General features: G+C 38.2%; 7 protein-coding genes and 3 long non-coding RNA genes across 13 annotated transcripts; 4 read left to right on the top strand and 6 right to left on the bottom strand.

The window, feature by feature from the left end:
- Window positions 1–151: 151 nt before the first annotated feature.
- LOC111212603 lies at window positions 152–688 on the top strand. Its single transcript, XM_022714163.1, has one exon. It carries the CDS (start codon window positions 181–183, stop codon window positions 541–543), a length of 363 nt encoding a protein of 120 aa, XP_022569884.1. The 5' UTR covers window positions 152–180; the 3' UTR covers window positions 544–688.
- Window positions 561–2959, bottom strand: LOC111212602 (probable pectate lyase 4). Its single transcript, XM_022714162.2, has 3 exons — window positions 1326–2959; window positions 1103–1238; window positions 561–1010 (listed from the first exon to the last, which is right to left on the bottom strand). The coding sequence occupies exons 1-3, from the start codon at window positions 2099–2101 to the stop codon at window positions 786–788; spliced, it is 1137 nt and encodes a 378-aa protein (XP_022569883.2). The 5' UTR covers window positions 2102–2959; the 3' UTR covers window positions 561–785.
- Window positions 2960–3495: 536 nt separating this feature from the next.
- On the bottom strand, window positions 3496–4534 carry LOC125593178 (pentatricopeptide repeat-containing protein At1g62350-like). The gene is made up of 2 exons (XM_048769416.1): window positions 4117–4534; window positions 3496–4046 (listed from the first exon to the last, which is right to left on the bottom strand). The coding sequence occupies exons 1-2, from the start codon at window positions 4465–4467 to the stop codon at window positions 3627–3629; spliced, it is 771 nt and encodes a 256-aa protein (XP_048625373.1). The 5' UTR covers window positions 4468–4534; the 3' UTR covers window positions 3496–3626.
- Window positions 4535–4577: 43 nt separating this feature from the next.
- LOC125593177 (vacuolar protein sorting-associated protein 9A-like) lies at window positions 4578–6909 on the bottom strand. Its single transcript, XM_048769415.1, has 5 exons — window positions 6678–6909; window positions 6335–6482; window positions 6084–6254; window positions 5820–5999; window positions 4578–5712 (listed from the first exon to the last, which is right to left on the bottom strand). The coding sequence occupies exons 1-5, from the start codon at window positions 6767–6769 to the stop codon at window positions 5050–5052; spliced, it is 1254 nt and encodes a 417-aa protein (XP_048625372.1). The 5' UTR covers window positions 6770–6909; the 3' UTR covers window positions 4578–5049.
- A 79-nt stretch (window positions 6910–6988) lies between these two features.
- Window positions 6989–9759, bottom strand: LOC106419387 (NAC domain-containing protein 82). 3 transcript variants are annotated; one of them, XM_048767065.1, is made up of 5 exons: window positions 9620–9759; window positions 8763–9261; window positions 8404–8681; window positions 7848–8309; window positions 6989–7662 (listed from the first exon to the last, which is right to left on the bottom strand). In XM_048767065.1, the coding sequence occupies exons 2-5, from the start codon at window positions 8917–8919 to the stop codon at window positions 7255–7257; spliced, it is 1305 nt and encodes a 434-aa protein (XP_048623022.1). In that variant the 5' UTR covers window positions 8920–9261; window positions 9620–9759; the 3' UTR covers window positions 6989–7254.
- An 865-nt stretch (window positions 9760–10624) lies between these two features.
- LOC106442594 (laccase-14) lies at window positions 10625–13669 on the bottom strand. The gene is made up of 6 exons (XM_048769417.1): window positions 13504–13669; window positions 13256–13407; window positions 12937–13181; window positions 12728–12859; window positions 11690–12640; window positions 10625–10911 (listed from the first exon to the last, which is right to left on the bottom strand). The coding sequence occupies exons 1-6, from the start codon at window positions 13621–13623 to the stop codon at window positions 10781–10783; spliced, it is 1731 nt and encodes a 576-aa protein (XP_048625374.1). The 5' UTR covers window positions 13624–13669; the 3' UTR covers window positions 10625–10780.
- Window positions 12096–12924, top strand: LOC125593179. The gene is made up of 2 exons (XR_007329126.1): window positions 12096–12242; window positions 12359–12924. It is a non-coding gene; the product is annotated as an uncharacterized LOC125593179 (long non-coding RNA).
- A 4714-nt stretch (window positions 13670–18383) lies between the features above and the next one.
- On the top strand, window positions 18384–19001 carry LOC125593175. The gene is made up of 2 exons (XR_007329124.1): window positions 18384–18639; window positions 18730–19001. It is a non-coding gene; the product is annotated as an uncharacterized LOC125593175 (long non-coding RNA).
- A 1044-nt stretch (window positions 19002–20045) lies between these two features.
- On the top strand, window positions 20046–21150 carry LOC125593176. The gene is made up of 3 exons (XR_007329125.1): window positions 20046–20382; window positions 20507–20566; window positions 20720–21150. It is a non-coding gene; the product is annotated as an uncharacterized LOC125593176 (long non-coding RNA).
- Window positions 21151–25515: 4365 nt separating this feature from the next.
- Window positions 25516–27674, bottom strand: BNAC09G47140D. Of its 2 annotated transcripts, none has more exons than XM_013885932.3 (11): window positions 27516–27674; window positions 27392–27438; window positions 27239–27294; window positions 27087–27147; window positions 26953–26989; window positions 26780–26854; window positions 26637–26689; window positions 26507–26567; window positions 26343–26425; window positions 26014–26235; window positions 25516–25775 (listed from the first exon to the last, which is right to left on the bottom strand). In XM_013885932.3, exons 2-11 carry the CDS (start codon window positions 27416–27418, stop codon window positions 25626–25628), a joined length of 825 nt encoding a protein of 274 aa, XP_013741386.1. In that variant the 5' UTR covers window positions 27419–27438; window positions 27516–27674; the 3' UTR covers window positions 25516–25625. The 2 variants fall into 2 exon arrangements, with proteins under 2 accessions (XP_013741386.1, XP_022565340.1); XM_022709619.2 differs by having other exon boundaries at window positions 26953–26984; window positions 27516–27635.
- Between the last annotated feature and the right edge of the window lie 152 nt (window positions 27675–27826).

Below are 27826 nucleotides of genomic sequence, written 5' to 3'. Positions count from 1 at the left end.
CTCTTTTTCAATTATCAGTTTTGTTGATTCAGTTTGTAGTTAATGAATGAGCTTAGCTTTTTTATCTTTTCCTTACTTCAATGTAACTCTTCTGCATGATGTAAGCTCATCTTTCTTACTTTGTAGATTTCCTTCTTTTTTTCTCTTTAGATTTAGTTAGAAGCTGATTTGTGATCTGAGATGGCGACAGAGCAGAGCGGATTAGAAGATCAGGAGATCCAACCAAACCAAGTGGCTCCTGGCTTTGTAGGAGCGATTGAAGAACAATACAAGAAACTCAGAGATCACGCCGAGGCTTATCCATACGGTTGGGGTTCTTATACTGTTGTCTACGGCGGTCTTTTCCTTTGGACCGCTTATAGATGGAGGAAGCTTAGGAGAACTGAGGATCGAGTTCGTGGCCTTCAGACTAAACTTAGGAAACTCGTCCAAGACGAACAAGCAGCAGCAGTAACAGCTTCTAAATCTGCTCAATCAGTAGACAAGTCTTCTTCAGTTTCTGACAAGACATCATCACTGCCTTTATTACTTACTAGTTTATAATCAAACAGACATTGTCTCTGTTAAGACGTATGACGTGATCTGTTTTGTTACAATGCTTTTGTTATTTACCCGCATAGGCAGGCTTATTATGAAAACTCAAATTCAAGTACAACCAATTCTATATTCATAAGGTTTTCACTCTGCTTTCTTTAAACTTTTATTTATTTATTGGTATATATCGTTCTTAGACAGTTATACATATTCATGTGTATGGATGTAAAGACAAGACAACGCTTGTTGTTCTAACAGACAGAGTTTCTGGTGCAGTGTAACGCTCCAGCTGAAGAAGTGAGTTCTTTAACGGTCTTAGCGTCCGCTACTGTGAACCTTTGAGATGGGCCGTAATTGGGCCGGGCTTTTCCAATACCTTTCTGTAGGCCGAAACAAGCTCCGTTCTCCATATAATCATTCACCGAGTAGAATTTCCATTGCATTTTATCACCTTGGCTATGTTTCTTCCAAGTTATCTACACAACCAAAGTACACATATTCAAACGTTAGATGAGAATAAAAATGCGTTTGCGTTTCATGCTTCGCGATTGCGGTTTGTATGCGTTACCTCTTTGCGTCCGGATTCTGGTGCGACGAAGTAGTTAGATTCGCTCTTCACGCGAGGGCTCATGCTTCCTCCAATCGCGTATTGAGTCCATCCTTGGTAATAGTTATTCGCCACGTGAGCGTATCCATGTCTCACTCTGCATATCGATATAACAAATAAAAGCGTTTAGTTTCATGCAAATGGTTACAAACAAAATTTATAAAGACGATTTTTATATATGTACCGTGGCATTCTCTGGTTGCAGTTAGGACCAAAGTGGTTAAACACAACAGTGACTCTCATATCTTTGTCTCTCACATAGCCATCATCATGTCCAAGAAGCATGACCTTGTCCTGGTTCCTAAACCAATTGTTCGACACAGTGACGTCAGTACTCCCTCTCGTGACGTCTAATAGCCCGTCCTCGCAGTCATATAACGTGTTGTGGTCGATCCACACTTTCTTAGCCGTGACTAGCCTAATCGCATCCCCGTCCACTTGTCCAAGTTCCATGATCTTTGAGTCTGGTCCCATCACCGAGCTCGGTGGGTGAGCTTTGCAGTCATGGATTTTGAGTCCATGAATGATCACATCGGTGGCTTTGTAGACTATGAGACATGCGGGGCCGGAGATGTGAACGCTGACACCACGACCGTCGAGTGTGGTGAAGCTGCTGATTAGTAGCGGTTTGTGGAGGTTGATCTTCATGTTTCTTTTGAACGTGATCCATTTTTTGCCTTTGATGAGAGTTGCTGCATATCTTAGGGTTCCTGGTTTGGGGTTTAGAGGATCATCAGAAGGGTCGGTGACTTTGTACTGTGTTACTCCTTTACCGATGTTTCCAGTCATTTTACCGGCGAATCCGACAGAACACCGTGCCAGCTGATTACGGACTTTACGCCAATGCGGGTTTGGTCTCCAACATTTGTCCATTACATTCAGTTCCGTGGCTGCCAAGACATTTGCCACAAACAAAATAATCAAGATTGGAATCAGCGCGATGGTCAAGAATCTAACCATGGCTCTTGATTTGATATGTGAATAAAGATCGGAGAGGAAGGTTGAGATTTGTGAGTACAAGCTATGTTGTTTTTGAAGAATGAGGTCTACACACGGAGTGTATATATATGAGGGATCGAGTTTGTTTCTTTGTTAACCAAAAGAAAAGGTTAGTTTCTTATTTCTATTTAGTGTGAGTTCATGAAGAAGTAGAGGAGTTGTAAGTTGTAACAACTTGAAGCAACCTTCTAAAAGTAAAAAGAAAATAGTATAACTGTTTTATTATTGGTTAACAACTAGTTTTTTTTTTTTTTTAACTTGGCTTGCTATATTTAGTACTTTAATGCTAATTACTGATGATTAATAGTGAAGTAAATTCGATTAATCAAGAAATATATGAAACATCTCTTGAGAACTAGTATTTGCTTAATATTGAATATCCAGCTCATATTCACAATCTCATCAATTTTCATTAAACAAGAAGTAATGCTCGCATAAGAAAGGAATACACAAAGTAACATTGAGATCTCACCGTTTCTACATGTCAAAGATAAACGAGAGAGAGTGAGAGAGCTAGGCCAAGCCAGACAAGACGGTCAGCAACGTTGTACATAACCAGCTTATCCCAAACAGGTCCAAAAAGCTGTTCTCCCCCTATCGAGAACGTCGTTTTGGAATTATAATTTCTTTCAGTTTTTTTTCCAAGTAATAGATTATTTTGCGCATGTATAAAAAAATTTCCCAAATGAATTAATTGAGGGAATTTTTTTTAGAGAAAAAGACAAAAATAGCATTAAATCAAGTTTTTGTTCTCAAACTAGCATTCAAGGTCAAAAGTCACAAAAATAGCACTTAATGTTTTATCAAAAGTCATAAACTTAGGTTTAGAGTAAAAGGGTGGGGTTTAGGATTTAGGGTTTAGGGTTTAGAGTTTAGAGTTTAGGGTTTATGGTTTAGAGTTTAGGGTTTAGGGTTTAGGGTTTAGGGTTTAGAGTTTAGGGTTTAGGGTTTAGAAATGAAGTTTTTGGGATAAGATTACAAATTTTGAAAAATAAAAAGATTAAAATTTTCAAATGATAAACTTAGAAATGTGCTATTTTGGTCATTTTAGTTTTTGAATGCTATTTTTGTGATATAAACTTAGAAAGGTGCTATTTTGGAGATTTGCCCATTTTTTTATTTGATCAACCCAATGAATTGATGACTTTAAGCTGAGACTCTCAGCTAATTATTTCAATAATCAATAAGTTGCTGTGGACTTTAAAAGCTGTTAATGGTTTCCATAGAGACTTCAGTGACTTGGAACAGATTCAAGTTCATATCTTCTCGGATGCTACAGGTAACATTACTAGTTCCTACGTTACAACTTATAATGCCTAGATAGATAAAATGGTTTGGCTGGTCTTAGATACAAAGACTCAAAGCATCATCTGATCGAATACCAAACAGCCTTGCGGGCTAAACAAATCAGATAGAAAAATGGTGGTCTACTTTATAGAGATTAGCATACAGTATGATCAAATTTCAAACTATTAATCTCCAAAATTCATCTTCTCCATTGTGGAATCAACAGACTAGAGATATCTTCAATTTCATCACTAAACTCGAGCGATTCGCCATAATACTCATGAGCATCTTGCCTAACGATACCCGATAAGCTCATTTCGCCATTGGATTCAAGACCCTGGACTAGGACTCTAAAGGAAGTCCTATCAGGCTCATACCCTATCGACTGCATAAAAGCGTAACAGTCCATGACAAGTTCAAACAGCTTATGATTCAGAAGCATCACCAAGAGCGTGTTGAAGCTCTCAGTGTCAGCCACTAATCCCTTCTCTGACTTCATAGCTGCGTAAAGGTAGCTGACCTCGTCGAGGAGATTGTTATCCGCCATTACACTGATCATATCTGCGTACAGTCTCACCTGAGGCTTGTACCAATACTCCTTTCGAATCTCTTCGAAAACCTGAAAAACGAATTTTGAGATCGAACAACAGCGGAAACATGATGAAGAGAGAGTAAGAGAGATGATGGACCTTGAGAGCTAGAGAGCACTCGTTCTGGCGTAATAGCTCCCGGAGAACGGCGACCATATCGAATTTCAAGAGCCGGCGGATTTTGGAATCGATTACGCGATGGAGCATCGATGAGGAGGAAGACGGAGACGGTGAAGGAGGAGGAGGAGGATTAGCTCGCTTCAGGGCTTGAACGGCTTGAATCGCTTCGATACTGAGCATGCGACCTCTCTGCAGTGGCTTCCTGTTCTTGCTGCGGTCTCTCATCTTTACCACCATAGCTCGCCGGAGGACCGGAGAGCGGCCGCAGACACCACGGCGTGGCGTAAAGCCGAGACGGAGAATCTCTCCACGTAATCCAATCCCTTCCATATTCGCCGTTAGACTCTCTCTCTCCCTCTCTGGTGCAGTAGAAAAGGACGACGGAGGGAGAATTCGAGAAATTACACAAATACCCTCTGACTTAAACCGGTTTCCTAATGTCTCAGATAAAACCGGTTTGTTATTCAATTTGCGGGTTTAAGAGTCCAATGTTGCACTTTATAAATTAACCAAGTCACAACACTTTTCATCATCAACTTCATAACACACATTAGAAACGTTGTCATCTTCTCCTCAAAGCTGCAACTTTTATGCTCTGACCTCTGCTTCTTCTATACAAGACTCATTCACTGTGATTGGTCATTCTGATCTTCTGCAACTAGATGTTTGGAATCAGCTATCTCCATCTTCTGCCGGTTTGGAACTAGAATTGTCACCCTCTGGCTCTGCACTAAGCTTCTTCAAGTCAGTATCTTCAGTATCCGCTTCTTCTTGAACTTTAGGATCAAGTTCTTCAGCTCTTCCTTGTACAGCATCTTCACTATAATCTTCTTGTTTTACATCTGAAAGTTTATGAACATTATCCCCTTCCCCTTGTAAAGCTCGCATCAAATCATCAACGCTCCTGTCAGTTTAGGTTTTCGTTTGAACATCTGAAGACAATGTTGCACGATCCTCAGTTTCAGTTTCAGTAGACGGTTGCAATGGTGAACTTGATGAAGCCAAAGATGTTGCTGCATCACCCAAGCCTTGGGAGAGGCAGACATATTTGAAAACGAGCTGTTTATAATCATTTAGCAGCCCTTCAACATCTCCTACCCTCAAATCACCAGCACTGGCAAACACGTAAGGATACTCTTTCAAGATCTTGCTCGCCTCGCTGTTATCGTTCAAAAGCGTGGCAGCACCTTTATTTTCCAAATCCGAAATGGATTCAGCTTTCTTTATCGGCAGTTCACTTCTCTGATTCAGTGTTTCGTTGGTTCCAGAAAGACTACCAGACGATTGTGATTGCAGAAGCGTGGTTTCCCTCTTGGGATTATAAGCAGTTGGTGCAGCGCCGTGATCAGTTTGATAAGACTGGCTTCCAAGACCAGAAAGACGCGCTCGTGCAGATTCCATTTTCTTTTCAAAGTCAGATTCATCCATAGAAAGGGACTTTGCATCAATATTTGAGATGAAAGACTCTGCAGAGAGCAGGTTCGTGAAGAAGTAGGAAGCTTCCCCAACCAGTTTAGATTGACGCCTATATCTTTGTATATACAACAAGTTTGAGTGAAACTGTGGAGGGTTAGCCTGTAAAAAAACAAAGTACAGTACATAATGATTATCCGTAAACGTAGTTGCATAGTTCAGGCACAAGAGTCAAAAAACCAGCATGCATATTCATTTCTTCACCATACCTTTATGGTAACATATATGAGAACAGGAAGAAACTCGTCGGCTCCAGGAGCATTCTCCTTAGAAGCTACAGAAGCATTTAGCAGTAAGTTATTGATCACTTTGCAGCAGCTAAGGATACACATCAGCTTATCGCGAGGAGCTTTGTACATATTCATCTTCTGGAGCTCTTTTTGAGCTAGCTGCCAAAAAAGACGAGGAAATGTCACAAACAAGAACCATCATGGTAACGCTAACAAGAGCTAGATGTGACTAGATCAGCTCACCAGCCATGATGTTTCGTTTTGGAAAGTAGGTTGTATATCCAAGCTTTCAGGAGAAATAAACTGCTGAACTAAGGACATCTTCTGAAAGAGTTTCTCATCGGAGATTACATCCTCGGTGTTCGATGCAAATACACGCGTAAATAACTTTGTCATGACATACTTCTCTAGTCCCTAAGTATATACACAAAAAGGAGCAATGATTAAACGGAAGGAAAGATAAAGAGGAAGAGAATGGAACTGATGTAACTCACATCTGCAGCACTGTCTAAGTCCTCCTCAGAAGAACCGGACCAGAGTGGGTGAGCTCTGAAAGCAGCTTCCATCTTGGTAAAGAACTCCTGAACTGCCTCGCTGTCTTTCTCTGGGTTTGGAGCATTGTTGGAGAATGAGACAATGAAACTGCAAACATAAGAACTTGCTCAATGGTAGACTATATGCAAGTTCAGATCTAAGCTTTAGATATTGCTAACAAAATCTAGTAAATCAGCTAAAGCTTCACAGCATCCAACTAATAAGATCATGACATTTTCCTCATATCCAACATATCTATTCAGAGGGAACTCTCAAATCAATAAGCATCGAGATAGAGAGAACCTTTTAATGGATTTGACAAAATCTCCGGCGGAGGGTTTACGCATCCGCTCGAAAAAATCATGCAGCCCGGGGAATACGTCTATGTTCTCCATCACCGATCAACACCGGATCCCGTCGTAAGATCGACGTCAATCAAACTTAAATCTCCGAGCGGTGAAGTAGCTTGGCCGGAGGAAATTGACCAATGATGAGTGCTGTGGAGTAGAAAAGAAAGGAAGCTATAAATATTGGGCCTTCATTGTGGGTAAAATAAAGCCCATTAAAGCCCAAAGCGCATTTGGGTAATTTAGAAAAAGCGAAAGACGGCCATAGAAAGCGAAACTCATTGAGATAAATGATGACAGTTCGAGTTGGGTCTTCATCATAAACTTAAGCTAGTTTATGGAACAGAAACAAAACAAAAAAACTTGAAATCCAATGTAATACGAGAATGCTGAGAAAGGGAGATTTGCGACATAAAAGAGTTTCAGAAATGTAAATATACAATGTCGCTCATTATCTCATGGTTTAATGGTCTGTCTTAAACATGGAGAGAGGGCAGAGGAGATGATTCCTGGTTGGAGGAACCAAAGCTCTATCATCTCTGGTCCGTATTGTCCCATGGACGCAGAAAAGAATAAGGATCATCATTAGCAGCAGCGGAGAAATCAAAGTGGCCTTGAGGGCTCAGAAAAGGCTCACTGACATTCCCGTTTTGAGGCGGTGCGGGTGGAGCTGTCAGGTAAGAGTCGCTGACACTCCCTACTTGAGGTGGTGCGAGTGGAGCTGTCAGGTAAGAGTCGCTGACATTCCAAACATGCGGTGGTGCTAACGGGGTTGTGAGATCCTGGAGCTCCAAGTATAGCTCCGAGTTTTCAATCAGGTTGTAAGAGGGTGTCCTTGGAATGCTGTTGTTGTCATGCATATTGCTAAAGTCGGGTAGGTCGTCGAATATCACTTCTTCTCCTAACGAAATTGGAGCTGAGACATTGGGATCATGTCTTGCCTGTAAAAGATGATACATATTTGATTCAGACGAATACATTTTATAATAACAATAATATAGCATAGCAGCTTTATGTAGAGATTACTAATTACCAATGCCACCTAAGTTCAAAACAATTAACAGTTTCAAAGTTGCTTCACTATCCTAACACAATCATAACAGTAAGCCAAAAAAATAGAACCTACCTCGTTGGTGTTGGGCTCAGAGAAAGGCAAGAACTCATCCTCATCAACAAACAGATCCAACATTGCATACAAGTCATCATCGTCGTTAGGGGCCTGAAGGGTTTGCGCCAAGGAGGCGCTGCTACTAGGATCAAGAAGTGATGCCGGCATAGGAGCATTAGCTGCATCAGTCAGATGTGCAGCCACGCTGGCAGTAGCTGTAGCTGGTGGGAAATCAGAGACGCATGATTCAGACATCATGCCACCAAAACAAGCCTTGTTAGAGTCATGCGAGGGCGCCACAGCCAGTCTGGTTTCTGCGTTAAGCCCATGAAGGAAGATTGAGGCATTGCTGGTAGAAGGAACATCAGTACGATGCTCCTCATCGCTCCAGTCCTCTTCCTTGAAAGGAGCTCCGTATTGAGCTCCGTTTCTAGGTCCCGGTCCATCTTTCTTGAACAGAACACACAGGACATAAGTATCCTGCATCCCCAAAATCAGCAAAGAAAGAGTGATATAAGCTTAACTATAAAGACAAAGTACAAGTTGAAATTATATGTAAGCCATTTTAAGTTACCTGAGGAATATTCTTCTGTGTCAGCACGTTGTCCTCGAGCCTGTATTCATGCATAACCCAATCAGTCCGCTCCCCACGAGGCGACTTACCAACGTGGTAAACCAGAGTCTTAATCTTTCCAACAGATTCACCATTGCAGAGAACGGCTCTCTCCTTCCCAGTGGTTTTCCAGTAACCACACTCAGTTGCACGGTTAGCCCTAAGACCGGTTGCATATTTCTTCGCCCTTGGGCAGAAGAAGTGCCACTTAAGATCCCCACTCTTTATGTACGACTTATCTGTAAACACAAAGACACGCAAGTTAGGTATCTGAAAGCTCTCATGACTAACAGTACAAGGAAGGTTTTTAGAATGAGTACCAGGCAAGTCAGAGGGTTCGAACTTGTAAATGTCAAGATCAGCAATAGCATCAACGAGGAGCTTTTTCCCCAACACTTTCCTCTTCAAGTAATATCTCACGAGTTCGACGTCAGTCGGATGAAACCGAAACCCAGGAGCCAGCTCAGTTTTCCCCATTGGCTGATCCAAAGGGGAAAACTTGCACTCGGCTAAAGAAAACTCCTCACAAGCAGCAAGGTAAGGAGTTTTGCGCAGCAAAAAAAGACTATTTCTTCAAGTTCACAGTAACAGGAGCAGTAAAGGCGAATACTTTGTAATCAAATCAAGCAGAAGATTGCAGAGAAAAGAGGAAGAAAAGAAGAGAGAGAGAGAGAGAGAGCACGGTAGCTAAGTCCAGTGCCTGAACAAGATTATCTGGAAGCACCACAACCTGCCCCTGCTCATATAACCACAGTCACACCAAAGAAAAGATGGGTTCTTCTTGCGGAGATCAACAGACATCTGGTGTGCTACGTAAGCCTATTAACAGACAACAAAAAAAAAAAAAAAAAAAGACTTGAACTACGGAACCAGCTAGATACAATAATACACAGACAAATCATCAAACCCAGAAAAGAGATCCATAAATCACAATCAAACCCAATTTCAAGGAATCAAAACCGAGGACTACACAACCAGCTAGATACGAGAATAAACCAGCAGGTATCGATAGACAAATCATCAATTATGATAGATTATCAGAAAACAACTAAAACCCTAAAAGGAATAGACTTCGGATCAGATACAGAGTATCAACAAAAAATCGACGACAAACTCGGGAAAAGTCAAAGTCAACGTCGAGAAGTATAATCAAAAACATGGATTATTGATTTCGTACCCGGAGAGAGAGGAATATTCGACGGTGGAGAGGACGATCAGCGCAAGGGTGGAGGGAGGCGAGGGTGCGAGGTAGAGATTAGAGAGAGTGTGGCGTGAAAGAAAAGACAGAACTGAAAGACAAGGGTTCCTTTTATATATGACGGAGCTAAACACACACCCTACGCGTTTTACTATGAGAGTGGTGGGCCCATTTCCAATAAAAGGCCGTTACTTTATTAGTGTTAATGATGGTAACTATATTTACCCAATTTTGAAAATTAATTAAATGTAGTTTAAAATTAAAGGTTGAATTTTTAGTATACCTTTCTAAACCTTTAATAGTTATGAATAAAATAAGTATCTATCGTTTTCGAACCTTAGATTTTGTAACAAGGAGATAAGTGCATCGTAAATGTTATCTTTAAGACGAAATCCAAAAAAACGAAAAGAAATTTAAATGTGTATGAACAAAAGAGGTAAAAAAAGAGAGAGGACTATAGACATTAACATACCCTTTTGTAGTTCCTGAAAGGTTTGAGAAGGTGAAGAAAGACACTTTGGCTTTATTGTTTTAGATAACAAAGGATATATAATTGGAGCCATTTTTAGTTAAGGCTTTATTGTATTAGGTAACAAAGGAGCATATAATTGGAGCCATTTTTAATAAATTAGACATATGTTTAAAATTAAGACATTGTAGCATTTAATCATTTAAGTATAACAGTGTTTATAATAGTGTTAGTTTTATCTAAATATGATTTCAAACGTATATACAAAGACTAACATCTCGCATTTTTAAGCTTATTTTTAATCCCCAGTATACTTTTTCAGTTAAACGTGTGTTGGAAAGTCCGCATGAGCTTTTGTATCTTTCGCAGCAATTTCTGTTGGTTTTACCTTCACTGATCGCCTTTCGTTGAGTATTCTCAGTTTCGGAAGGAAGTATAAAAAAACTATATAGCACAAAGACTTGATCAGAACTCAGAAACTTAGCTGGAAAGGAAATTTGAATAAAATGATTGAATAGATTGACGAAATCGATAAATAATATTATAATTGAAAGACTTAGTATGATGAACAAGGAAACATAGTTGTGTTCGTATTATTAAATTCTGTCACAATAGCTAAACTATAATCTTTCTTCTTCAGAACTTTAGGATTCATAAGATGATATTATTAGCTAACAAGAAGGCAGATCGGGAGGAGGCTTGAGCATTCGAGATAATTTGGTCGGTCCATCTTTCACTATGAACACTGTGTTCATTCCCCATGTGGCATGTCTCTCTATATGGCAATGCAACAACCATACCCCTGTGTATATAATCAAACCAACATCATGAAAAAAACTTATTATCTCAAATCCGATTGTTAGATCTTTATTTTAGTGTGACACACGTTTATTTTATAGTGTATATTAATCATTTTTATTCCCAATTGACCTTTTACTTGAATGATTTTTTCATGACTAGTACACATAAACTAGGATCTATATTTATAATGCCTCAAAATCTAAACCTTATATAATCAGAAATTGTGATTCATATGAAAATTTAACACCATGAAACAACACATGCGCTTCCATATCATCTCCAAACTTCACGTTTGAGAACATGTAACAATCGACCCTTAATCAATCCATAGAAGAAAATCTGGGTTTAATAATGAATGAATTAATATAAATATATATAGTTAAAAAAAAAGTCAGAAAGTTAAATAATCTACATTCATTTCATTAATTAGTAATTTACGGTCGTTTTATTTTTTCTTATCATCGCTGGCAACAATTTTCAAAAAAGTACCAGAAGATAGATTTTATAACATAGGTTTTGAGAAAGCTTTATTCAACCGGTCTTTTAAATGTACTAATCCATTTTACAAAATAAAAATTTTAATGCATGAAACAAATAATAAGTATATGAATGCATAGTGTACCAAAAAAGAGTATACGAGTTCATATGGGGTTCTAACATTATATGGGCTATTATTTGGGCCCTATGCCATATAGTCTAGTGCAAAACTTAAGCCCAGAAACGTGTTTTTTTTCTAGGGAAATGGAAGTATACACTGTACAGTATCAATATTCACTGACCTGGATTATTAGCTACGAATCTGACGGCGGTCCAGCCATTACTAGGAACTCCAACGGTGGTCTCCTCCGGTGGATCAACAAGGTTATACTTCAACGGATCTTTCCGGCGATCGAAATTCCCAAAACCCGAACCCACCACAAAGAAGCTATAACCATGGAGATGGATCGGGTGATTATCCGAAGCCAACACGTTCGTCCCCTGCAAAACCATCTCGACGCTCGAATTGAAATCGAGAACGACCACTTTCGTTCCAAACCTCGTCGGAAACGGAAGATTCTCTCCGGTGTAATTGAACTCCGTCGGCGGATTTCTCGGGAAATCCGCCTGGAAAACGCCTCCGATGCGGCGGTAATAAGCTCGGAGAATGTCGACCGTCGGGTTCACGAAGCTGACGTTGTTAACGCTCGATGAGAATCGCTTCCCGAACGGGCCGCTACATGGTTTATCGTCGGAGCAGTTCAGCAAGTTCACGGAGATCGCGTAGAGAAGACGAGTGTCGATTTTAACCGGGACGTTAACCGGACTGTTACTGGTTCGATAGCTTCTAAATTGGTTAGTGAACCGGGTGGTTGCCTCGGTATGATTACAAGGAGGCAAATAGGGTAAAACCGGAGTTTTCCGGTTTAATTTATCGGTTAAGGAATGACCTTTGTATTTTAAGATGGCAGTGGTGGTGGTTTTGTCAAAACCGGCACCAAAGGCGGAGGAGTAAGCTCGAGCCGCCATGAAGTAACGGCCTGACCGCTGATTCGCGTGGAGAAGGACGTCCATGGATTGGCCTGGAGTGATCATTAGGTAACTTGTATTGAAATGCTTTAAGTAGAGACCGTCTTTGGCCACAACCGTTAAGGTGTGGTTTGCGATTGCAAAGAAGAGCTCTTCGTCCATCACTGCATTGATAATCCGGAGAAGGTATCGTCGATGGCGCACTACCGTCATTTTAAATGTGTCTGTTAGCAGATGGCAAAGAAAAATAACAATGTTACGTTAGTGCCAGATAAATGATGATGAGCATGTGTTGAATTTGGAAGACTTACCCGGTTTAGAGCAGGGGTAGATATAACCGGGTTGTCCGTTTATGGTATATGCATCTGAGATAGCCGGTTCACCTCCGGTTTTATTAGCGTTTCCTGCAATATCCATTATGTTTTTCTTCTTCCACCATTCACCTATCATTTGTCACAAAATGTATAATATCATAAGTCATAATAATATTAAAAACTTGATTCCATCAGTAACAATGTACCTAAAATGAGAGGAATCTCGCGGTGAGGCTTGGGAAAAGGATAAGAAGAGCCGCGCTTGGGATAGACAATAAACGCTCCGTGGACTGTGGCACGTGCCCATTGACTATGTGCGTGCCACCAAATCGTTCCTTCTTCAACCTTAAGATCAATTCTATAAACATAACGCTCGCCTGGTCGAATCGGACATTGAGTCACGTATTCAGGTCCATCCGACCATGGGTTCCTTACTTGTCTCGCTCCATGCCTAAAATATTAAACATGACTCTCCACATACATATAGTCAATGTGGATCAAAAAGAGATTTGCTGTAATGTTTACCAGTGGAGGGTCATATTGTAGTTTGCTTTGTTGATGACATTGACGATGAGTTTATCTCCACGGTGGGCTTTTAATGTCGGTCCGGGGAATTCTCCGTTCACTGTCAATATCTTTTTGGTGTCACAGAGTCGGGTGTACGCTTTTGACTTTATCTGCGTAGATAAATTTCATATAATATCTCACTGTTGACAACATAACCTTTTTGTCTAATATTAATTATGTAAAAAATGATATTTGTTTTACAATACCGTGAAAGTGTGACGATGAATCTTGGCTTCTGCTATTTGGATTGTAAGAAACACAACGAGGGAGAAGACTATGGTAAATGTGCTAACGATTGTGGTTGAAATGCTGAGCTTGAAGTCCATGCTTGCTCTTCTGAACCGATAATCTCGAACAGAATGTAATAAACCAAACATTTTGAATATCTTTTATCTGTTATAGTGCTACTTTTATTTATTTTTGTTCCATATTTTCTTCTTCTTTTGGTATTTTGACTCTTGACTAATATTCATGAGTTCCTTTTCTTAAACATTTATGGGAGACAAGCGAATATTATTTCCATTGTTCAGAAAATTTATTAGTATAAATTAACGTGTATGTGTATATTTCTTTCTAAATTTTGGCGTATTGACTAATTATATTATGGAAAATTATCTCAAAAGATTGTAAAATAGATTGTTTTTCTCCAAGAAAACACACAAAGAGGAAAATGATGAAAGAGGTTTCATTAAAAGTTAAAAAGATCGTTATACCCTGATCGATATATAAAAATAAATAATAATAATAAATTGTTATATTTTCAAATAATACGTTTTAAATTCAAACTTTTTTATAATGGTTGTGTAATCTTGAGATTATTCGTGTAATTTTCGATATTGATCGATGCTGACCTCGTTTCACGTTGGATTTTTTTTCTTCATTTTCCCAGTGTGAGTGACTAGCCGTGTTTTCACGTTTTATGTTTAACGCTTGATTTGTCTCATATTTCGTTTGAGATTTCTTAGATGGTTTAGTACTCATTGTGACCCATTTTTACACAAATTTATGAACAATCACCACTGCATTTAAATAATAAGATGACGGATGTGTGACAGAACTTGCACACATTAAAACTAACATCATAACTAAAAAATAAGCTAAGGTCACAGCAAGAGAACTCCATGATTTATAGGCGTGTTATACGAGAGAACAATATGACCAATGCCCCGCTGATTGCATATGACAAGCCAGAGATTGGGATCAATGAAGAGCCATCATTACTATGAGGGGTTGGAGCTGAAGCAAATAAACAAGGAATTAATATCTACTAGCATTGAGCTTCGTTGGCATCAAACACGCATTATATTTAAAAATATTATCAGATCTTGACTTCAATCAAGTTTCTCAATTTAACTATAGTATATATAGAGAACAAAAAACAATTTTCTTATAACAAAGTATATTGACTTTCAATTCCTAATAAAACATGGTCCAAGCAAGAATTCCAAAGATTTAAAACATAAATTTCACAGTCCAAAAATAATGATAGCTAAAATCAGAAAATTAACTATAAGCAAAATATAAATACATTCAGATGGCATGTAACAAAAATAAATCATAAAAACTAAAGATTGGTTCACAATGAAATAAACAAAGGGAAATAGAAAATACCTGCCATACTAGCAGGAGGATTGGTAGACACTGCAAACAACAACAACAACATGTAAGTTTAAAGAAAGCAAAAGATCCAACACTAAATCAGAGGGATGACGAAAAAAAATCTCAAATGAACAAGCAGTAGTCGGAGGAGCGTCAAGTTTGCAAACGGCGAGAAGAGTAGCGGCTTTAGTGATGTTCACTTTGATACCCATGGAGGCACTTTTCTTCAAGCCTACGCACAGACATTCAGCTTGATTGTGGAATCAGTCAACACTCTGTTCTGTTCGAGATCATCATCATCACTCCCATCTAGCCGGTTTTATAGTCGATTAGAAGAACCACCCCTCTAGTTGGATCGATCATCACTTTGATCCAAGGTGCTTGTAATCCTTGATGTAGTCCTCAGAGGGGTGGTTCTTCTAATCGCTCTAATCGACTATAAAATCGGTTGGATGGGAGTGATGATGATGATCTCGAACAGAACAGGGTGTTGACTGATTCCACAATCAACCACGAAGAAGAACAGCCTTATTCCACAAGCACTCTAGTTCGTTAATCACTAAGACAAGTGAATCCACACAAGACGTGATGATCAAGATAACTCAACACTACAAGAATAAAGCTCACACTCCGACGGTAGTATTCATCGGTAGTTAGTCGGTAATGGGTATTTCCCACTATTTTCCGACAATCCAACTTTAGTCGGAGTTTGGCTCTCGGTAAATACCATTTGTCGGAAAGTAGTCGATAAATTCCGATAAAAAATATCCTCGGAAGCATTCGTTGGAAGTTGGTCGAAACGTCCCGATATAGTTCCGAGAAACATATTCCTATAAACTTCCGACAATTTAATATTTTGAATTAAAAAAAACAAAAATGAAATATTAGAAATTTAAAATAATATGATATTTATCAAAAATTCATTAGCAATAAAGAAATTAAATACAAAAGTTCTAAAAACTAAAATAAAAAGAAACAGTAACGGCAGTGGAAGAACTTCAGGCGGGCTAGTTTACGGTGCGGCGGTGGCGGTGTAGACTGCGGCGTTGACGGTGCTAGAGTAGAGTGTGATGATGTTGGTGTAATGCACGAAGTGGCCGTGATGGTGGAGTGTGAGCAGCAACAGCAGTGGAAGGAGTTACGATGATGGCGTAGGTGGGTGAGCGGCAACAGCAGTCGAAGGAGTTGTGATGATGGCGGCATAAGCAGTTCAAGCGGTGGTGATGTAACGAATCTTTTGGTATTTTTTTCAAAAAAACAGAAATCTGACAGAAACGAAAAGAAAGAGATAACCGGGGCATCTAGCTCTGGTGGTAAAGGACTCACAGCTGTAAGCACCGCCACCTGGGTTCGATTCCTGGCCACTGCGAATTTAAGATTGGGCCGCAGCGACACAGATTAGTCTCTTGGACCTAGGAAGCCTTTGGGGAAACTGCGTATAATTCAAAAAAAAAAAGAAAAGAAAGAGACCATGCAAGAAGGAAGAATGAGGAAACGAAGAGAATAAATTGAATGATGAAAATCAAAAATAATTAAGAGAAGAAAAGGATAGCGGAGATAGGATTTTAGATGCAGATCATCTGGAGAGTTGCTAAAAAAAAAAAGCAGATCTGTAGAGGAAGAAGAAAATGACAGGGTAGAAGAAAGGAAAATAAAGACCGAGACAGAAGAATAAATAAATAGGAATATTAATATACACGCACATTAAGTGGATATGGACTTTCGTGGACTAGAAATATTATTTCTTTATTGCGAAATATTATAATTATGTATTGTATCTTTTATTTCTTTATGTATCTTTTTTACTAAAATTGCTTTGAAAGTCCCGATGACCATTGCTCTGAAACTTCCGACGACCGTTGCTCTGCAGATTCACCCGACCAAGATAAAACGACGACAAATATAACTTACTTTTAGAACTGTCAATTTTCCGATGATATCTCATCCAACTACCGAGAAAGCTCATAAGTCGGTATAATCCGAGATTATTCCAATAAATTTACCGAGGATTTTATGAGATTATGTGTTGTCGGAACAATCCAAGCATCTTCCGACGAGTTTTCCTACAAATTACCGAGAATGCATGGTTCACGGAAAATCCCGACAAGTTTTTCCGATAAGATACTGAGAAAAAGGGTTTGTCGGAAATTTTCAAGCATCTTCCGATGAGCTTTCCGAATAATTACCGAGAATGCATGGTTCTGGGAAAATTCCGACAAGATTTTCCGAGAAGATACTGAGAAAACGGGTTTGTCGGAAAATATTGACGACTTTCCGATGAATTTTCGCCTTTCTCGGTAAATTCTCGCTACACCATCGAAACTTTTGTGACAATTCATGTTGTCGGAAGTTTTTTGTCGGAGTACACAACGTTTTCTTGTAGTGCAAAGACACAGACTTCGAAGAAAAGAAACTGAAAAGTTTATTACTCCCTCTGTTTTTAAAAGATGCATATTCTAGACTTTTCCCATATATTAAAAAAATTCATTAAATATGTATTGTTTTTTGTGAATAACAATTTTTCATAATTTTTAGCCAATGGAAATTCAATAAACACCATTAAATTTTTTGAAACTTACAATTTTTCATAAAATCATACATTGAAAAAGTAAAAAATGTATCTTTTTGAAACAAATTTTTTTTCCAGAACATACATCTTTTAGGAACGGAGGGAGTATTTCTTAGGTAAAAAATTTGTGCCATACAATGAGAGACCTAACGAGCTTATATAATGCTCAGAAAAAGTACTTAGAAAGCTAAACAAAATGAAAAGCATGCTGAAATTAAGAAAACTAGCCGTTAGGCCTTAATGAGAGAATCTTAGCCAAAATGGGAAATGTGTTGAGATGCTTGTATCTGGACAACTTTTGGAAGATTCTAAGAGCCTTAGGGAGCTTCTGGTTGATGAAATAAATCGCCAATTCACAGCCAAGAATGGAGAAAACTTGCCGTTGGGTTTTATTGCAAATCTGCTCCAAAAATGGTAAGTTGGAATGGTGAAGAATCTGGTTGATCCAGTGAGGTTTAGTGCATGGTATCAACTCTCCAAGTGGTCTTAGATGTAATGAATGATCTCCTGGTTTCCACACGTGAGCTTGAGTTGCACACTTATTAAGCAAAGAATTACTTTCCTTAAATAGAACCAGTTCGGATGCAGTGTAGGTTGCCTGACTTGTAAATGGTTTAAATCCTAAACCATTACTCCTTTTGGTATGAAACCAATTCGCCGTGTGCTCTGGTTGAGTTGATAATCTATAGCAAGTGGTTTCACGGTCAAACTCCTCATGGTTGCAAATATATCCTTCTTTGAATGCACCTATGTCGCTGCTGGCTCCAATGTAGCTTGTATGGTTGATCTCATGAGTTGGTGGTCCAGCTACTGAATTGAGGTCCTCATCATTCTCTTCTTTTGTATCTTTCTTCTCAAGTTCGTATGGACTATTGCCACACACGTTAGAATATAATTTACAATCTTCGGACTCACGAACTTTCAAAACCAAATAGTTTGAATAAATCATTTAGTACACAGCAAATAGTGGACTGCACTATTAGTGTATATCCATATTAGATAAGTACGATAGATAGTTATCTGTAGTTATCTATAACTATTGTTGTTATCCTTAGATTGGGTCTTATCAAAGATCTTCTAAGGCTTGTATATAAACGCTCTTAAGCAGTCAATGAGAATACACTTGAAACCTATCTTACATGGTATCAGAGCAGTAGTCATCTTCTTCAGATTTGTAAGTAAAACAAAAGATATCTTACTTTCTTGTCTTGTTGAAATCTGAGAGAATTAGTCAAGGAATGGAACTGATTTTTAAACAAAATAGGTAGTGCTGACTAGAATCAGGTACGGACTAGCACGTTACTGGGCGATCTTGTTCGTCTTCTAGTTTCTAGTGTTTGGCATCTGGGCATCGCGTTCTCACGCTCACGCTTCCACTTGAACATTCTTCTTCATCCTCATTCTCCTGGTTTGTTTGTGTTACTCTTTTGTTTTTGTATGTCTCTGTCAATATCGTTTACATCTTTCTATTAGAAGAAGAAAAATGTACAATTATTTGTTCCCATAAAAAAAAGAAACTGTTCTGTCTCTCTGTTATTAGTCCATGCCGGTTTCTTCTGCATAGGTCAATTAGACCTGAGAAGAAACAAAAATTTCACAACATGAACATAGAGGCAATGCAGAAGACAGTTTGCGGTTGTTATCTTAAAAATACAAGATTGTTTGTGACCTCTAAGATTGTTGCATGATTATAAATATGTTAGTGTTCATATGAAGAGTGTCTTAGAGTAACTCCGGCTAAACGATTTCTAATGGAGTTGGAACTTTCCGTTTCAAGTCCTGAGAAATTGTGCGTGCCTGGTTCTTTTACCCATACACTTGCGCAAGGACAGCTGAAGAGAAATGTCTCGGACGTAACAGATCGTCTTTCCTTAGTAGAGAAATAAAAATAAAAATGGAGAGTACAGAAGACAAAGCAGTGGTAGGCAGAATGATCTACTCAAGTCTTTGTTAATAAATAGTTAATACGGCCAAGACCGAGTCAGTAAAAAACTACCATCTACTGAAGTATTTACAGTACCGTACTGTCAGTACGTACAAGTCAAATCCTGATTGGCATTTTCGTGTGTATGTGTTCATGTTTGTGTCTACCGACGTAATTTTTGTATGTATGTTTGATAGGGAAACAGTATAATATTTTGTTTTAACATATTTTAACTATCAAACAATGTTTGTATGTGACAAAACCGTGGACTCAAAGTCTTCAGTATTTGTTGGATAGCAAAAGAATGGCAGATATTAAGTTTTAAGTCGATGTACAGGGTAAAAACGCGTTAGACAGTGAGTACGATGCTTCATTTCTTTTTTTTTTCTTTTTTTTTGATAAATATGTGAATTTCATTAAAATGAAGCTAATTTGTACAAACAAAGAGATATGCTGTCAAGCCTAATGATGCCCAAAAAAGATAAAAAACACCACTTCCAAGTTAGGATTTAATATCACTAACTAACAATCAAGAATGCTTTAGCCAAACTTGCATTAGACCTCTAAATTTCCTTCACTCTTTCCTTGCAAGGATTGAGTTCCGGATTAGCCTTCTAGGTCTTTGAAGATCCTTTGAGGCGTAGAGGAAGTTGCGTTATAAAGACGGTTATTACGCTCTGACCAAAGCTTGTATATAGTTGCTTGTGCAGCAAGTCGACGGAGCGTTGTGGGGCAGGTAGAATCCGGTGAACTAAGCCAGTCACCAAAAGCTGTCCAAAGCTTGTATATAGTTGCTTGTGCAGCAAGTCGACGATGCTTCATTTCAATCCCTTATAAAATATAGATAGTGTTCCATGCAATGTAAGTTGTGTAAGAAAGCAAACAAGCTAAAAATGGCTAAAGAGAAAGCATATGTAATTGCTCTTCTTCTTCTATTTTTGCTCCTATGTCTTTCTTCTCAAGTTGATGTTGCCGACGGCAGACGCCACACAAGTTAGTATATTTAATATTTTTTTTCTACGCATAGCATAGTTTAAACTTGTGTTAAGTTGTTCACGTTCTACGTTGTTTATGAAAGAAGGCTGCTCCAGTAATTGCTTAAAAAAATTTCCTCTAGGTACCGGGTATTCTGATTCTCGATGTGCCGATAAATTTCCAGCAACTCCTCCACCACCAGGTAGATTTGTAACTGAAATGCAAGCCACATAGTCTGAATAAGTTGTTTGTAAACAATTATGCATGGTGTTACTAACTAACCAATTAAAGTTTAGCTAGTGTAAAGTTGTTAAAGAAACAAATTGTCATATGAACTTGCGCGTATTGTTACCAGGCTCCGCTCCTGTCCCGATAGCATCTGCTCCGAGGTCTACGTCACCAAGAGGAAAAGGCCCATAACTCCATATATCATGAGAAGTGCAAGAAGAGTAAGAAACCTTAGCTGTTTGTTGTATAACTCGTATCTCGAATTTTACGTAGATGTAAACGTAAAATTATAAAATTAAATAATTATGTGTAAACTTTTAGATAAAAGAAAATTATGAACGTTTAGTTATGAAAACATGTCAGCCATCAACATCAGGTAAAGGAACCTAATCATATATGAACTTGCGCATTTCACCCGCCGAAAGTGACGGAGGACAACGCACTCGAATTTAAACAATGGATAAAGGCCCATTAAGACTATCTACAATGGTTACTAAATTCAACACCTATAATAAAAACAATGGAAAAGTATTTTTTTATTCATAACATAAAAATTACTTATATAGGAAATTACACCGTCATAAATAAATGGAAAGATTACAAATCATAATCTCTTGGTTATGAGCCATCCACAATCTGGTTCATAACACTCCCCTTTGGAAGTCATAACCATTTATAGCTTGTAATTGCTTTAATGTTGTCTCATTAAAACCTTACCAGGAAAACCCAATTGAGACAAAACCATGGTGAAGGAAAAAAAGTGCAACACACATTACTCCCCCTGATTTAGACATTACTGAAGGTCCCTTGGACCTCTCCAATTTTCTGCGATCCGTGGGTGATGAAGATCTTAGGCAGAATATGTTTTGTCTTCGAACAAGATAGTTGGTTCTTCTTTACCATCGGCCATGCCACAATCTGATCGAACATATTGAGTCATCGACCTCAAACACATACACACGAAATCTTGGATGATGTTGTTGTGATATGCGTGTACCACTATGTGTACAACATAACCTGTCTGAAAATAAATCAACAAAACCAAATAACTCCTCTTTGGACTGGTTAGTATAAAATAAACTAAAACCAAAATCAAAGGCTTCTTCATCGTCCTTCTTATGGACCAAACAGATCAGTGTCTAAAACAAGACTTCTGCATCGTCCATCTCAGGACTAAATGGACTTCTTTATCGTCCACCTTTGGACTGAATGGATCAGTGTCCAAAACAAGTGATCTCACGCCCATGTACTAGATAATGGATGAGACTGGTCCATATTAAATCTCTTGAGTACCCTTTTCTGTATATACTATTTGATGCACAAGGATTTCATTGTTAATGTACTCAAGCTGTAATCCCAAACAAAACTTTGTTTTCCAAGATCTTTTATCTCAAACTCTTTCTTGAGATATTCAACTGTTTGGGAAATTGTATCCAGAAGTTCCTAGGATATCCAGATCATATACTTTGATGATTATCAATATTTGTTCTCGAGAACTTGTTGTACTTTCAGCTCAATACCCTCTAGTACTTTCATTATCCAGTGGACCATATAAATATGCAGTCACTACATCAATTTGCTGCAAGTCTAATTTTCTCTCTTACATAGCCAGACTTATGAGAAATCTAAAAGCAGTCACTACATCAATTTGCTGCAAGTCTAATTATCTCTGTCATAGTGATTCCCATGGCCAAATTTGTTATAGTGGCCATGGCCACGTCCTTTCCACCGTCCACAGCCATGGCCGCGTGGTCTATCATTCTGGACGTAGTTACCTTCTTTTTTTTCTTCTGCGGCCTTATTGGTATCAGGTAATGGGATTAATCTAGGAGGTCTCAATTCACTGTTTCTCATCAGTAATCCATTATTTTGCCCAGCTAGCAATAGACTCTTCCACGGACTTATAGTCCTGGATTCTGGGATTCTTCCAATCAAATAGGGTCTTTGGTAATAACACTGTTCTTTGGTGATCATATCTCGATTTTTTTTTACTTTGTCCAAAGGTCTAGAGGATTCTCTATAGTCAGATACTGATCTTTTAGACTCTTAATAAGATGATGGCTAATAATTAATATTGTCATATATCAATCTTTCTCATTTGGCATTATCGCCTTCTGTGATTCATTCACCAAGTCCTTTGACTTTAGGATAAACTCAGTATCCAATGCTCATTTCAAATAATTATCTCCTGAGAGATTTAGGGCAGCAAAATCTAAGTTGATTTTCGACATCTCAAATCATATATCAATCAATTTTAGATCTCATAAAATATTTAACATACGGCCATAAACAAGACATGCTATCAAGTCAATACATTTCTAATAAGCAAACAAGCCACACGGCCAAAGGTGATATAATGCAATAAGGCCACACGGCCAAAGTGATATATGATGCATAATAAGTCACACAGATTTATCAAGCAAGGGTATCGACCAAACATGCAATTTTTATATGTTTTCATGCGGCCATATGGTTATAATGCACACCTAGCATACTGATTCTATATGTAAAGGAGTGGAATTATGGAACCTCAATTTAAAACAATCAGATCATGCAGAGGTGATAATAATCAGATCATGCGTATAACATAAGCATGTTGGTCATGATGATATATGATGCAAACTGACCACACGGCCAAGTAGATATGATGCACTCAACCTTAGCAATCGGATTCTATATGTGCAAGGGTAATATTAAAACATTCAATCAAGGTTTAGCAATTAATCAATCAGTTTCAGGTATGAGATTTAGCTAGACTAACAATCAGATTCAATTAGGTTTTATCAAGAATAACAATTGGATCAATAATCAAAAATAATCAAACGGATTCAAGCATTACACAATTTAGGGTTTCGATCCCAAAATAGGGTTTCAATCATGAAAACCCAAAATAATCAGTTTCAAGGCTAATTCTATCAATTTTATTAATCAGTTTCAAGGCTGATATTTATCAGTTTCAAGGCTGATATTAGCAAGATGGAATCAAACAATCTGATTTTAGAAATACACAAATTAGGGTTTAGGGTTTCAATTCGAAATTAGGGTTTTATCAATCAATCAGCTTCTAGCAAATAATCTTAAACCTCAGAACAGTTGATTATATCATGAAACTATCAACCTAGTATAATATGAAACCTCAAAACATTCAATTCGGATTATGCAATACACAGATTCTATTTTAGGGTTTATCAATTCAAATTAGGGTTTATATTATAACAGATTCTAACATGCAATATTAAACTTCAAATCATTCAATCAGGTTATAAAAACTATCAATCCTAACTCACACGGATTTAAACCTCAAAGAAACATTCAATCAATCAAATAAAACAATCCATGCACACGTAATTTAGGGTTTACAGATTTTAGGGTTTCACTTTGAACATTATTTCATTCGATTCTGGGTTCTTAGAGTTTAGGTATACCTTAAACCTTTGATGGGTTGAATGGACCACCAAGAGAATGAGCTTACGTGGACTGGTACAAACTGGAACCTTACGCGGACTGGTCCAAACTGTTTCCTTGCAGTCCGCGAGCTTAGGTTGAGCTGATCGGGATCGTTGGTACGCGAGCTGGTACTTGCAGTCAAAGAACTCGTAGATCTGGAACAGTTTGATCACGGACTGGAACAGGCTGATCGTACAATCTGGAATAGTTGAGGCGTACTGAAACTTGCAGAGATCAGTCCACATATCGATCTTGTTGAGATCAGTGGTCGAATACAGATCAGGGTCATGATCAAAGAGAGGTGATCGATAGAGATTAGGGTTCTAGCAATGGAGAGAGAATTAAGGTTTATGGTCGATATTTTAGCTTAGGGTTTTAGAGATCAATCGTGCTGATAACGTGTTGTGAAAATAATGGAAAAGTCTATATTTATTCATAACATAGAGGTTCCTTATATAGGAGATTACACCGTCATAGATAAATGGAAAGAGTACAAATCATAATCCAACTAGGAAAAGAAAAACATAAAGACATAAGGAAAAGGAAAAGCTGGTCGACTCTCTCTTTTTTGGGCCGCTGATGATATAATCTTTTGGTTATGAGTCATCCACAATCTGGTTCATAACAAAATCTTCATTTATAAATATTTGAAAGTCAAACGTTCACGCTGGAAATCCAATAAATAAACTAAACGTCTAAAATTTAAATAACAATATAAATCTGAAAGTCCGAAATGTATAAATAAGTGGAAACGTATAAAGCCCGAAAGCCCGAAAGTTCAATAACACTCAAAACACCAAACTGATGTAATCACTCCTAGTCGTCAGTCTCATCTGAAAGGGGGAAGGAAGGAAGAGTGGGCAACAGGGGAGTTGTCCAACGAGGTATGGGATGCTAAACCGCAAATCACTGACGCAGTTCTTAGCACCACAACTATGTAGGCCTAGCTCTAACACGAAACAATCACGATATCTATTACACCACACAGAACAATCAATATATGTATAGTGCACTAGACATGCTACAACCAATGCGATAGTACATAGCTACTCTCTGCACCCGACATTCTCCTCATAAAAATATACGTATATAACTCTCTGAACTCCGCATTCTCCTCGTAAGGATATACATATATAACAGTCGTCGCTAGTATAATAGTTGTAGCATGACTATTACAAACCCAAAGTAATAAAAAATTTTTTTTAAGAATTGATGTAACCGTATTTTTATGGGTGAAGATGCTAAAAGCCTAAAACAAATATAAAATTTTGTTGGATTTGTTATACAAAGTTAAATTATTAGAAAGCTAATTTCGCAAAATCTAAGTATGCTTTGATAATTCTTTAGAATCTAAGAGCCTTCAATGACTTATTTGGTAAGCATATGATCGAAAGTATTCTCTCTTTGGTTCCTTTTTACATTGTGAAACTATATGACAGAGCAAAACAAAAGGTTTAGCATAATTGTGACTGAAAGTAACAAAAAAGTTATTTTTATTTTCTTTATCAATGTTAAAACTTTTGAGTTCTTTCCAATAAGAAAGAACGAAACAAAATTTGATGCAATAAAACAGTTAAAAAAGAATATCACATGTTGTCGATATCTTTTAAGATAGAATCAATATCAGGAGTCAAAACTGCATGCTTGTACACATCTCCAACCAGACAACAATTCTTCTCATCTGTGTTAACCGCCATCACATCTTGTGCAAACTCGCTCTTCAACCCTGGGCTTACCTACACACACCCGTATCCAAAATTAGAATTAGACTCTCATGCACTACTGCTAAGAATGGTTAATACTTTTTCTATATCCGGACAACTGAAACAGGGTCCAAACTAAACAGAACAGGAAAACAAGAAAACAGTTCTTAACATAAACCTGAACCTAGACTCGGAGGCAAAACCACTAATAGACACTGGCCTAATGTTTTGCTCGGGGTCTATGCTGATTAAAAGGAAGAAAACCACTCACATCATAAAGCACTTCACCGAGTTTCATCTTGACGGCACCGCTTTTGTAGACTAGAAGTTTTCCCATGAAACCATTTGCCGAGGCGGCTTTTAAATCACAAGCCTTCTCAGCACCACCTCTGTTATTTGGCTTGCTTCCACGGTTCTCAGTTGCTGACGATTGATTTGCCAAAGGAACAGCCGGTAACCTCATAAAAAGCATTTTAGGTTCTTCACTATCTTCCTGCCAACAAACAAGTGATCCACACAATATGTTACTGCGGAGTTTCTAGAGTTTGTGAGTGTGACATTTGATTCTCGGATTATTTTATATTTGTAATGTTCACAAACCGTAAGAGCGAGATCAGCAGCTGTGTTGAGTGCCTCTTCATGATTTCCCACATCCTTAATAAATTCGTCAACGTCAAGAACTTCTGCAACAATGAGAAGAGCAAGACAAAGATAAGCAAATAATCAATCAAGAATCTGTATTCACTCACGAAAATATTATATACCTGGATCGCCTGCGTTGGGTCTCCTCAACGGAAGTGTGATCGGGTAATAACTGTAATAATCCTGTAAGGAGAATCCAAGCATCAAAAATCATTCATTAGCATATCATATAACTAATGTTGTGGTACTGACCCATGGTTCTTGATACGATATCTCCTGTGGAGCGTTTGAGCCATGAGCACCAGCTGCACAACAGAAAAAAAAAAAGCATATGGATCAACAACAATCATGCGGATTTTTAACAACTTAAAAGAAGAGGCAACATGAGTGTATACCATATCCATTAGAGAACCTATTTGACCTCGCTGAATTCACCACACCACCCATCCAAGCAACTTGAGAAGCAGCAACTGTAATGCCCAAAACAAAAAAACTCAAATCACTTGTAATTCAAACGAGTTGATACCAAAAAAGAGTCAAAAGCTTCAAGTAAAAGGTATTTATTTACCTTTCTTCTCTCCTTTTGGCCTACGTAATGATCTTTCCTAAAGCAAAACATATCCAACAGAACTTAAGAACATAAAACATGAAACGAGACTTAAAAAAATCGATTTTTTTTTACTCAAATGTCAAAAAGCTTACAGTGACTCTACGTAGCAACTCCGCAGCTTGTGCACTATTATTATCATCCTCAACCACTTCACTGCAGCAAAAAAATCGAAAATTCATAAGCCAAATCGACCTAAAAGTACACGTTTTTCTTAATCAGGTCAGTGATTAAAGAAGATGATTACGGTTTAACTTCCGGTTTTGGCACACGCTTCGGGGGAGCTTTTGGCGCGAACTTCATCTGAAGAAGAAAAATAAAAAAACGAATCTTTTTAGCTGAGCAGAAAAACTTAATCTGGGATTAAAAAGAAGGTGTAAGATGATATCGAAGGACGAACCTTCCGCACTGGTGGTTTCTGCTCCATTGTTAATCGAGTTCTAAAACCTTTGACCATATAAGAAGATTGAGTTAATGGTATATAGACGATACAAGGGTGTTGAAATCATCGTTTAGAACCTTACCTGCGATTTGAATGGTTGATCGGCTCCGATCGTTCGTTCAAGGGCGGCGAACGAATTAGCCTGAGAATGAGGATGATCGGCGGGGAAGACGATACATATAGAATTAGGGCCTTTGTGTGCCAAACGGTGACGTTTTATGTTAAACCGGATTGGTACGCTAAACCCGTTCACCGAGTAATTGGGAATTTAGATTTAGGCGCATTAAACTGGCCTCTTGGTGTGTCCCAAACGGTGACGTTTTCACCTTAAACCGGGTTGGTTCGCCGCCTTATTGAGAATATAGATTTTAAATGGGCCAGGCCTTTTTGACA

Source organism: Brassica napus, chromosome C9 (genome assembly GCF_020379485.1).
Source record: "Brassica napus cultivar Da-Ae chromosome C9, Da-Ae, whole genome shotgun sequence".
Taxonomy (NCBI): Eukaryota; Viridiplantae; Streptophyta; class Magnoliopsida; order Brassicales; family Brassicaceae; genus Brassica; species Brassica napus.
Note: the sequence above shows the minus strand (reverse complement) of the source record. Positions and strands in the feature narration are given on the sequence as shown.